General features: G+C 41.7%; 1 protein-coding gene across 1 annotated transcript in view; it reads left to right on the top strand.

Moving 5' to 3' along the window:
- The window catches only part of MGAT5 (alpha-1,6-mannosylglycoprotein 6-beta-N-acetylglucosaminyltransferase), a 153,602-nt gene that overhangs the window by 131,112 nt on the left and 10,648 nt on the right, over positions 1-11,842 (top strand). Inside the window, exons 13-16 of the mRNA XM_066611884.1 lie at positions 5,455-5,601; positions 6,458-6,574; positions 7,415-7,489; positions 11,118-11,275. Of these exons, the coding sequence (XP_066467981.1) occupies positions 5,455-5,601; positions 6,458-6,574; positions 7,415-7,489; positions 11,118-11,275 (497 nt within the window). The remainder of the gene's footprint in view (positions 1-5,454; positions 5,602-6,457; positions 6,575-7,414; positions 7,490-11,117; positions 11,276-11,842) is intronic.

An 11,842-nucleotide genomic window follows, 5' to 3' on the forward strand; every position in this document is an offset into this window, starting at 1 on the left:
TGTGTATGAGATCTGGTTTGTATAGTGATTGGCAAATTATTGCCTTCTCCACTAAACTGAGAACTGGAGTTGGCTGCTTTTTCCAGTGCAATTGGAAAACAGTTTATTTCATGCGTAATTTAGGCCCCATGGTGCTCTTGACAACATGGTAAGGAGTACAATCGGATCCGTCTCTTATCAGCCCTCAAGCCCGCCATCTTGATTACAGTAGCAATGAGGCCCATTTCTTTCATCTGCGTGACTCCTGGATCACTGGGATGCAATTTTTCCCAGGATGTCTGAAATTCATATGGGTGTCAGGCACTTTAGAAAAACTGTGTTCCAGATTGCCTTGGGCTCTCTGCCAGAGCAGTTTTCCAAGTGTCAAGGAAGAGACACTTCTCTTTCTACCTGCCACTGCTGCTATATAGGCTGGTCAGGTTTTTACCCTGGGTCAAATTGGACTACTATTCGGGCAGTTCCCAAGCTTTCCTAGCAAGTAAAATGAATGAGTGGATGCTTATCTACTGTATAAGAGAGATGGATACTATATGTGTTATCCATAAGCCTAGCAGACCTATTAGTGCAGTTCATCGCCTTTAAAGGGGAAGATTACTTTGAACTGAACCTACATGATTCTCTGCCCACTGCACCCATATTATGTGTCAGCGCACACTAGGGAGAGAAAACACATGACCAGTTCGTCTCCTTCTGCAAACATTAGATTCCTAACCAGATGATTGTGTGGGCTAGCAATTAAGTTCTTATAAGTGTCGTCATTTTGCTCTAAAACTGGTTCAAAGGAAATGAATTACTGATGCGCATACTGTATTGGCAACCTTCAGTCTCGAAAGACTATGGTATCGCGCTCTGAAAGGTGGTTCTGGCACAGCGTCTAGTGTGGCTGAAAAGGCCAATTCGGGAGTGACAATCCCTTCCACACCGGGAGCAAGTGCAGTCTGTCCCTGGTCTGTCTCCCTGGCTATGGGCCTTCCTTCTTTGCCTCTTAGCCTCAGACTGTTGGCAAAGTGTCTCTTCAAACTGGGAAAGGCCATGCTGCACAGCCTGATGCGCATATAGTATGTCAATCTGTTTCCTGTTACTTTATACTGAACATCTAACTGCTTTAAAAGCCATTATGTGGATAGTTATGAGAGCTGCTTCAAGAGAAATACTGCCAGATCCCCTGAGTATATTTGTGGTTTTGTCGGATATTAACCACAAGCAGGTGTCTCCTAGTGTGATCGGTGGCATACACTGGTTATTGTCAGTCCTGAGAAGTAGCAGGTCTAGAATAGTTTCCCAAGTTGACTACATCTAGGTTTTTAATCAGTGATACTAGAAAACGAACCTGGTGTGCTCTTCTACTTAGGTTTAAAGCACATCCATTCTTCGTTTAACTATTGGTATTCAAGCCATTTTTCTTATTCATTAGAAGGAGCATCATATGGAACTCTGTGACTGATCTCAACCTGTCTCTTATCCCCATTCTTTGTGGTGACAATAATTGCCTCTGCTTATTCAGGATCACTCAGTTCATCTGCATTTGTCTCTGCCCATTTGTTTCCCCTTAAAACTTGCCAGCTGCATGAGAGAACACGAGGAAGGCTTTAGGAAACTGTGCAGAAGGAACTGAAGTCCTGGATGCTATGGCTGCACTTGCCTGGAGTTCACAGATGTTGGAACCCATTTGTAGGACCCGGCTTCTGGAATAACCCTCACTATCTCCTGCTCCAGTAGTTTATGAGGAATGGGGGGTGGGTGGTGGTGGCAGCAAAGTCTTCTTGGATCAAAGCTAGAAAGGGTAACTGAGGCATGTTAGTTTTGGGTGCTGACTTACCAGGGAAATAAGCTTATAATCTGGGGCAATTTTCAGATGTCACTATCTGAAAAAGTATTTTATGTTCCAAAAACACTTCAAGGAAATGTGATAGCAACTCAGAGTGGGCTTTCCTGTTTAAAAAAAGAAAGAAAGAAAAACAGAACTCTTATATTTGGAAGCAAGTGTGTACAGATAGTAGAGAAGGTTTGCATATGACAGCAAATGGAAATCTACCTTTTAAATGAAGCAAAACACTGTTTCCCCTTTACACTGCAAGGACGGTGTATGTTTCCTGTATTTTGATCACCTTGGCAAAGTGAATAATGTAGTTACTTCTAAGGTAGACTTTGCAGATGGTAGCAGTTATTTAATGTGAGTGAAGAACAGTTGATGCTGTATTTATTATTAAGAGGTAACAGAAGCCTCTGTGCTGTCAAGACATGCAGGATACAGTCTCTTCCCTGAGGAGCTTTTGTTAAATAAGTTGAAGGCTTAGAACAGAGATGAGGTTCCAACAGTGCTGAGGTAAAAAGTGAAGAATGCTTATCTTCCCAACAGTTCCATTTTCTGTAACTAATTAAAACTGGGCCACCACTGAATTGTTGGTGACATTTTAAGTCCTTTAATTAATGATTCAGTCATGTTTCTGTTGGGACTAATTAAAAGATTAATTGCTTTTCAGAGTTGCTCTACTTTTGGTGGGGGCTTGCTATATGGACATGCAGAAGTTGACCACATTCTCTTCCATAAATGTTAAATTCCTTAAAGGTACTGGTTAACTCAGAGAGAACTCATAATAAAATTGAATCTATTAATATTTTAATATTAATATTGAATTTATTAATTTTAGTAGATTTGTTGACAGGTTTCTTCTGTCTCCTAGGCTTCATTGCCATGTTTGACCTCTCAATAAAACTCCCTCTGGCATAAGTTATAAGACCCTGCATTCAGTCTATTAAAGCATTAATTTGAACGTTACCTTGATACAAACATCCTAAATTTATCCCTGCCCGTTTTAGCATGAGCCCACTTTTAATTCTGAATAGCTCCTGGCATAGTCTGTGTGGTGGTATTAACTTGAAAGACTTGAAGCATAAATGTATGGTGTACACCTCAGGAAGGATATTGCAGGGATGGAAAAGAGGGCAACCGAAGTGATCAGAGATCTAGAGCACCTTCCTTATGAGGAAAGGCTGTGATGCTTGGGGGAGGGGACACAATTAAGAGGGGACCTGATTGAGACATAACATTATGCACAGCAGAGAGCACGGGGAGAAGTTCTCCCTTCTCACTGTTCTAGAAACAAGAATTCCCCAATGACTCTGACTGGCAGGAGACTTAAGGCACACAAAAGGACACAATTCTTCACACAGGGCATAATTAATCCATGGAGTGCCACAAGATGTGGTCATGGCCATTAGCTTGGATGACTTTAAAGGGGATTGGGCATTTCATGGGCAACAGGTCTGTAGAAAGCTGCTAGTCATAATGCAACACCTTCAGCTCAGTGGCAGTTTTCCTCAGTAAACTGAGTAAACTGGTTGCAGGGGAGTAATGCTGGGAGAGAAGTCTGCCTTTCTCTCCTGCTTGTGGGCTTTCCAGAGGCAGCTGTTGGGCTACTGTTGGAAATGGTGTTGGACTAGATGACCTTTGAGTCTGATCCGACAGGCTTGTCTTATGTGTGCTAAAAAAATATTCTGTGTGCATATCCTTTTGATGAATTTTCCTGTTTCAGTGAACAAATCAGGATTTGGATGTAGTGATGTAAGGGCACATTTCTTAAACGTTTGCTGCCATCTACTGTTCAGAGTTGGAAGGTGTATACTTTTACTTGTCTGTCACTTTACTCTCTACCAGCTATACTGTATGACAATAAGCCAAGTGAGCTGTAATCAGGTATATGGGACAGGTTCAAGCCAAGTGAGGAGGTGAAATCTGATCTCACTATTAGCATCCCATCACATCCCACCACTAGCGATATCTCCTTTTCCCCAAACCAGGGCTTAAACATGGCCTCATTACTCAGTGCTGGACCAGAAATCTCTTCAGTGAAATCTTGGTTTGAAAATTTTGTTTTAGTGCGTCTCGGTCAATAGTTAGACAAGGATATAGAAGCTTGCCTACCTGAAAGCAGCAGGAATGTCCCTCTCAGAATAACAAAAGAAAACATTGCTCTGGCTCTAAAGATACATAAAAATCCCGATACCCTTCCTTTTCCTCTTCTTCCCCCTCCTCCAAAATACTCCTAAGTGGGATGATGATGCTCCATTCAACATTGTGAGTCGTCATTTTTCATTCTAACTAAAAATTACATTATTTTTGCAAAATGCAAGTTCTTTTAGCAGGGAGCAAGAGTATACAAATAAACCACCTGATTGTGGTTGTAGCATTCAGCAGAGAGCCTCAGTGCCATGAGTGGGGAAGCTTCATTAATATGGGAGCCAGATGGTCAAACTGACCCCCTGAGATCCTGCTTGTCCACAGCAGCTTCACCACCTCTTCTCCCGTAATCATTCCTCCTTTTCCTGCTGTGACCCCACAAACATTTTTCTGCCTTCTCATGTTGGCTACTTGCACTCTAGTTCTGGCTTCCATATGTTTCCTGTGCTTTCTTCCATATGTTTCCTTACTGTGTGCATGTACCATGTTGCATAGCTGGGGCTCAAGCAATTATGTGCATGGGACAGGTAACCTCCCCCCCCCCCCCGAGCAATAACTGAGCAGTTCCATAGAAAGGCTGTTTTCAACAAGCAAACTGGGGCTGCATGTCCAAAGGGGTGCCTCTGAAACAGTTACTAACATAACATTGTTACTTTTTCTTAGAGGCATAAAAGTGCAAGGGAGAAAGGTGCTGCCTTCCATCTTTTGCATCAACTTCTTTATTTCCTAAACAGTGGTTCCCCTACTGTGAGTTGTAGCTCCCTGGGGAACTGCAGAAGCCAGCCAGGGAGCTGCGGAATCCTCACAAAAAATCTGCTGCCCTGTACAATATATTAAGATTGTGGTACAGTACTTACTAATAGGGAGATGTGGCCAATGGCCCGGTAGGTCAAGGGAGCTGCCAGTCAAAAAAGTTCGGAAACTTGAATCTTATTTTCATGGAAAGGATAATAGGATCTGTTCATTTCCACCCACCTAGCAGCTCTAGATCTTCTCTTATGCCAACCATGGCTGCAAATTCTGTCTAACCCCAGTGAGCTAAACCCCCTTTTTGAACCCTTTGAAGGTTTTTTTGCTGACCTTCACATAGCTGAGTTTGGATCAAGATCAAAACCAAGGCAAAGTCAAATAAATAGACTGTGAAAGATATGTTGCAGGAGATCACAGAACACTTGAGAGGAAATAGTGGATATGGCTCCTTACCCAAGTTCAATACTTGTTCTGATTTCTTGGCTTTATTATTATTATTTTTCTAAAGGGCTAACTGGTCGCATGAGGGAAGATTCCTCAGTTCATATATGTACAAATGTTCATTTCAGATAAAATTTCACATTGGTACTGTTCAAAGATCAGAATAGAAAAAGCTAATTTTATTTTTTATAAATTTATATCCCACCTTTCCAGTTAAAAACTGTACAAAGCAGCTAACAATAAAATCACACAAAATACCATTTAAAATTAAAACAAATGTTCTTACAAGTGTTCTTTTGCAGCTCTTTGTGGGCCTTGGTTTCCCATATGAAGGGCCTGCTCCCCTGGAGGCCATTGCCAATGGATGTGCATTTCTGAATCCAAAGTTTGATCCACCCAAAAGCAGCAAAAACACAGACTTCTTCAAAGGCAAGCCAACCCTTCGAGAGGTAAGCTCCATACCAACACTCATGTTTCCTACTATTAGGATTCACTGTGAATACTGCTAACTGGACTCTCTGCCTGTTAGGTGTGTGAATGGTAAATTTTATTGCACAGCATTTTTAAATTTGTGAACATTCCACACAAGTATGAAATCTTCCAGCCCTTGTTGTAACATATTGTTGGCCTGAGATGATTTAACAGCAAATGATCAGAATTTAATATATTCAGATTCCAGATGACCCATCTTCACTTCTTGGATGTTCTTTAGGTTCTGACCTTGGTCCTAAATTGTCTGTATAATTCATGTGAAGAAGACAACACTTTGGCAAGCTCTGAATAAAAGCCCATGGTTGTCATGCAAGAGGACTTTTCTTCCATTTTAATAGATAGAGTGGTAGATTTCTCCCCCCCCCCCCATCTCCTCTCCGAAGAAACACTGGTGAACAGAGATTTTCTGCATAGGTGATCTGTTTGATTAAGTTAACTTGTGTGAAAAAGAGACCAAAGAGAAACTGGAGAGTTCAGAATTTAGTACTGGGATTTTAGGGGTTGACATCCCCTTAAAAGAAATACTAGGCAACTCATTTCCCTCTTACAAAGTTAGTAGTACAAAATCTATTTCTGACACTTTTATTTCTTGTTTTCACTTGGACTCTTTAACTTGTTTATAAGATGGTATAAAATGTGTGAGCCAAAGGGATAGACTTTTAAATGGCAGAAATATTTGCATGTGTTAAGAGATTTTTATTCTGCCTTCTCTGCAAATGCAGCAGAAGTTGTACACATAGTGCATCATCTTGGAACTTTTCTTCTGAAATAAACTTGTTTAGAAATATCTGACACATGATAACTCTTTTTCAGCTGACATCTCAGCATCCCTATGCTGAAGTTTACATTGGGAGGCCTCATGTCTGGACTGTAAACATTAATGATCTGTCTGAAGTGGAGAAGGCAGTGAAAGCAATTTTGACTCAAAAGGTTAGAAGAGAAGCATTAGTTTTTCTTTGTAATCAATACTTAATATGAAGTAGAATTGGGTGGGAGCACAAAACATGCCAGAAGTATTTCCTTCATGAACAAAAAGTCTTAAGATAGAACTTATGGTAAGTGCTCTAAAGCCCTTTCAGTTGAATGTGGTAATGCCAATTTAAAGTTTGATGCTATAAACACACATCTGAATTGGCTTAAAAGAAACTGTCGAGCTTTCCCCCTTAAACATGCAGAATGTGCGTGCGTGTTCTGAATACCATTTCAGACATATCGACATTATTTCCAAAGATAAGGACTTCATCTCTCATCTAAGAACTTTGAAACCTGGCATCATTCTGGTTGATGCTGTGAGTCAAGAGCTGTCACTAAACTCTAGCCAAAGGAATGCCATTTTGCCAGTGTTTTCATGGGTGAGGCTGCACCCATTTAGTGTGTCTTCCTCTTGAAGGGACATGGTTGGTTTTTGAAAACAGTAGACTAACTGGTGCCTCATATTCAGACGTATATAGATTATACTTGTTTGGGATGGATATCATTGCACCCTGGGCAAGTTAAAGATTGTGAAAACATATAATAGAAAAGTCATGTATCTAGTTACAATGCACCCTAACAAAAACTTGGGTTAAAGAATACTTACTTTATGAAAGTTGCTGAGCATTTTTATAATGTAGTATTGTGGCTAAATATAATGATGAATTGACTGCATCTTCAGATAGACTTGTTAAGCACTGTTTTAACTTATGTGCATACAAGTCCTTATTCGGTCATGCAACATAATGTTTTGGATAAAACAAGCTGAACTACAAAAAACACATCTTCCTTTTACAGATTGAACCCTACTTGCCCTATGAATTCACATGTGAAGGGATGCTCCAAAGAATGAATGTTTTCATAGAGAAACAGGTATGCTCTCTATCTCAATAAGTTTTGTCTTGTGTTTACAGATTGCCTTCATAAGCCAGTCTACTGCCAAAGCTTCTTCTCTGTTGAACACCTAAACCTTTAGAGTTATTTATAGCTGTGCAACATTTTGATTAACTGTGCAGAAGAAGCCCTTTACCACATTTACCCTTGTAATGTTTCCTCTTTTGTTGGGAGGGTATTACAAATATTAGTATGGACTTCTAACTTCAGAAGTATTAATTTTGGTATATTAGTGGGCAGTTCAAAGATTTTATAAAGAACATCTTTAGACTGAATGAAAGGAATGCAGTTTTAATTTACCAGCATACATTTTCTACATGTTAAAAATTATGTGCTAGGATAGGATATAAGGAAGGCATACACAGACGATTACTCAGCTATGTCAGAAAAGCAGAATCTTAAATAGAACCCCTGTGTTTGAAAAGAACTGCAAACAAGAATAATTGTTTGCTGCCAGTAAATATAACGTAAGTATTGATTGACATTTATTGAAGAAAGTTATGTTCCTTACCAAGGCAAGCTGGTGCTGCCTACACTCTACTTGCTCTGGTGCAAATCAATATACAAAAGGGAAAATGACAGCTGAAAAACTACTACACTGGTCACCTTTTGGTGGATGTAATGTCACAGCAGAGGCATATTAAGCAATTGCTTTAAATGGCAATCACCATTTTACAAACAAGCAAAAAGGTCAGATGACTGTGGCCTCTTAGACTTAATAGCTTAGCAGCATATCTAAGTAAATACTAAAATAACTTGGTTTGTAAATCTTACAGTAAACCACTGAATAAGCATAGAGCTCAGCAGTTGCCCTCTTGGGTAGTCTCCTCCCCTTAGCAAATGTGCACTTTAGCATGCTGGGCCATAAGCAAGAGTGGTAGGACGGATGTACATCGCACACATCCCCATTCTGCCCTGCTTCTTGCCCACATGCATATTACTCAGTCAGAGACCGACCTGGATGCTGAAACACCACAGTGCATTTGGGCCAATGCATGTATGACAACAGAAGGGAAGAAATGGGCTGTTGAACTTCTGCTTGATCCCTCTGTATGCCAGCACCTGTGTTGGGATAGATTGAACGCTTAATTTTAGTTGGCTTCTACTCAGTGACGTACCCAGGGGGCCAAAGGGTGCAAATGCCCTGGGTGCTGTGCTGGGAGAGCGGTGCTGAGACCCGCCCCCCAGGGTACACCAAGAACCGCTGCAAGTGGCTGCAGGAGTGCAGACACTCTTGGCACAGTTCCACGCTGCTCTGAGGGCTGCCCTCCTCCTCTCCCCTTTCTTTAAAGGGAAGGACAAGGGGGTGGCCCTCTGATCAACAGGGAACCACGTTGAGAGGTTGCGCTCCTGCAGCCACTCTGGCACAGTTCCCGCCCATGTCTGAGGCCACCAACCTCTCCTTCCCTTTAAAGATAGGGGAGGAGAGGAGGGCAGCCCTCAGATGCAGCAGAAAGCAACGTGCACCTCCTCCAATTTCGGAGAAGACACGTGCTGCTTCTCCAACTCAGATAGAGCCTTTCATGCCACTTCCAAGTGGTGCAAAAGGCTCCACTGAAGTGCTTTGGGGCCGCTGGAAGCAGCGCCCAAGGAGGCGAGCGCTGTCTGCCTCCTTTGTTCAGGGTGCCACTTCCAGCGGCCCCAAAACACTTCAGTGGAGCCTTTTGTGCTGCTTAGAAGCAATGCGAAAGACTCCTTCAGAGCCTGGGCTGCCTCTCCCCTTTGAAACAAAGAGGGAAGGGAGAATGGAGGAGGCAGTCATGCAGAAGTAATTGCAGTGAAGTTATCACTGCAATTACTTCTGGGTCAGCAGCAGGGGGGGTGGCAAAGGTGGCCCCAGAATGCCCAGGATCTGCTTCAACTAACAATTGTTTCAAAGTATAACAAAGGCACTTATAGAATACAAGTTGAACATTTGTTAGCCCTGCCTACCTAAAGGCTGCTGTTTTTTAAGGCATTCCTGAAGGGACTGGGCACCTCTCTAGATGAGAATTCTTTCTAGTGGCTGGTGACTTCTGGAGAACTGAGTTTGGCTGCCCTTTGTTCCTTCTGCTGCTTCTTGTAATGTAGGATTAAGTCATAAAACAGCACATGAATCTCTGAAACCATAGTCCATCTCTTTCCTAAGAATGTGGAATTAACGTTCTGAAAATAGGAGTGATCCTAGCTATAATTGAGGTTGTGGATAGGAATCTTAGATTTTGTTTACAGATCTTTCTAAACATTTTGAAAAAAAGTTCAGTAAATTATGTAAATAGGCCAACTCTCACTGCAAATGAGACTTAAAACACATGGCTGCTTAGGGTCCAGCATGAGGATGACTGTGCTTCTTGCACCACCACTCCTGTGGCACAGTACTGCAGATTTGTCTGTTGCACCACTGACTCTCACTATTGCCGGATGCCACATTAGCAACACTTTGCAATCCCCTAGCAGGACACAGAATTGAGTTGGAAAGGAACTGAAGAGGAAATGAACAGTTCAGTATTCTTAAAACATTTCTGCCACTATGAAGAAGGTCAGTAGGTCTTTCAGTAGGACTGCAGCTGATGTCTAGGAAGATGAAGCTGGAAACCTTTTCATAGCCCATTCCAGCCGCCTTGTCTTATAAAACAAAAGTGTTTAAACATTAGAAGAACAGTATAGGATCAAAATCATGCCAGTTTATTGTCTGTTCTATTTTTTAGGCAATGTAGCAAAAGTAGTAAATAATATCAAATGACACAATTCCTTCTGCTAAAGCAGGGGTCTCCCAACTACAGCCCGGGGGCCACATTCAGGCCACCACAAGCTTCTGTCCGGCCCTCAGCAACTTAAAACATTTTCTCCCCAACCACGCAGTCAGTGAACACATACAGTTCTGCCTGCCGCACATCTTTTCATATGGCCAGAGTGGTGTCAGCCTGGCTAACCCTCATTTTCAATCACCTGGGCCATCTGCTTTAAGACCCTCAAACCATAATGATTCAATGTTAACCTCACCTCTGCCAAAAAAATTGGGTTTCCGCATGTTGACTTTTCAACAGTGCTGTAAAATTGCAGTGAGGAAATAGCGTCATTTTTGCAGATGCGTAAACAAATAACAACAAACTAGGTTTCGCAGCAGATCAGACAAAGACAGGGTGCCGTTCATCATTCACCTTTGCCCTGTGTAAAACTTACTTTTTGTGTCCGCAAAAATGTGTAAAATATACAATGTGACCCTCCTATTGAAAAGGTTTGGGGCCCCATAGCTATTGTTTTAAGATGAGGGTAGACTTGCATGCTGTATGAACAGTGTTAGATTGTCCCTGGAAGTGTCAAGTTCAAATATTTAGTGTCAGCCGTCAAGTTCATTGGAGAGCTTGGATGAAGCTCTAGCCTCATCTAGCTGTAAGACTATGAGAGCAATATTTCTTTTCAATCCATAGATTGTCTGCACACTTATTTGAAACAGAATAAACTTGTAAATTTGGTAACCACATGATATCGGCTCAGTAAGATCTGTGTCAGTTGTTAGCAACTCAATCGCCTGGTGATCATTTAAGCTTTTGATAATAGCCATATATTAAGCATATTCTTTATTAGATTGGCTTATACTGAAATGAAATATGCAATGTTTTTTCAGGATTTCTGCCATGGGCAAGTGATGTGGCCCCCATTAAATGCCCTCCAGGTTAAAATTGCTGAGTCTGGGAAATCGTGTAAGCAGGTTTGTCAAGAAAATCAACTCATCTGTGAGCCCTCCTTTTTCCAGCACCTTAACAAGGACAAAGATCTCCTAAAGTGAGTATGTGATGTAGAGCACACGAACATATATTCTGTGCCCTTCCCTGGAACTTTCTTTTGTGTGAATTTTTTTTATCAGCAGACCATGAAAGGTGCCCAAGACCTTTAATTTTGAGAGAGTAATTAATTTGCTTTGGAATGAAATATTTGCCTGTCCATGCATATTGGAAAAGCCTATAGAACAGGGGTGTCCAAACATTTTGGCAGGAGGGCCACATCATCTCTCGCTGCGTTGGGGGCAGGGAAAATAATTTACATTTCAAATTTGAATAAATTTACATAAATGAATATATTATAGATGGAATTTATATGAATGAATGAAGGTCTTCCAATAGCTCAAGGCCCATAAAAGGCCTTGCACAAAGCAAGGCCAGGCTTTCCGTCACTGCTGCAGCATCGCAGATGTGAAACAGCAAGCAGTGAGGGGAGCCCTCATCCCACAACTCATGTGAGAAGTCGAACAGTTGCCCTCATGCTGAGAGCAGTTGCATTGGGTCAGCACTGGCTCCAGCAAGTCTCTGGAGGGCCAGAGTATTGTTGGAGACTGGGGGCTCCCCACGGGCC

Source organism: Tiliqua scincoides, chromosome 1 (assembly GCF_035046505.1).
Source record: "Tiliqua scincoides isolate rTilSci1 chromosome 1, rTilSci1.hap2, whole genome shotgun sequence".
NCBI lineage: Eukaryota > Metazoa > Chordata > Lepidosauria > Squamata > Scincidae > Tiliqua > Tiliqua scincoides.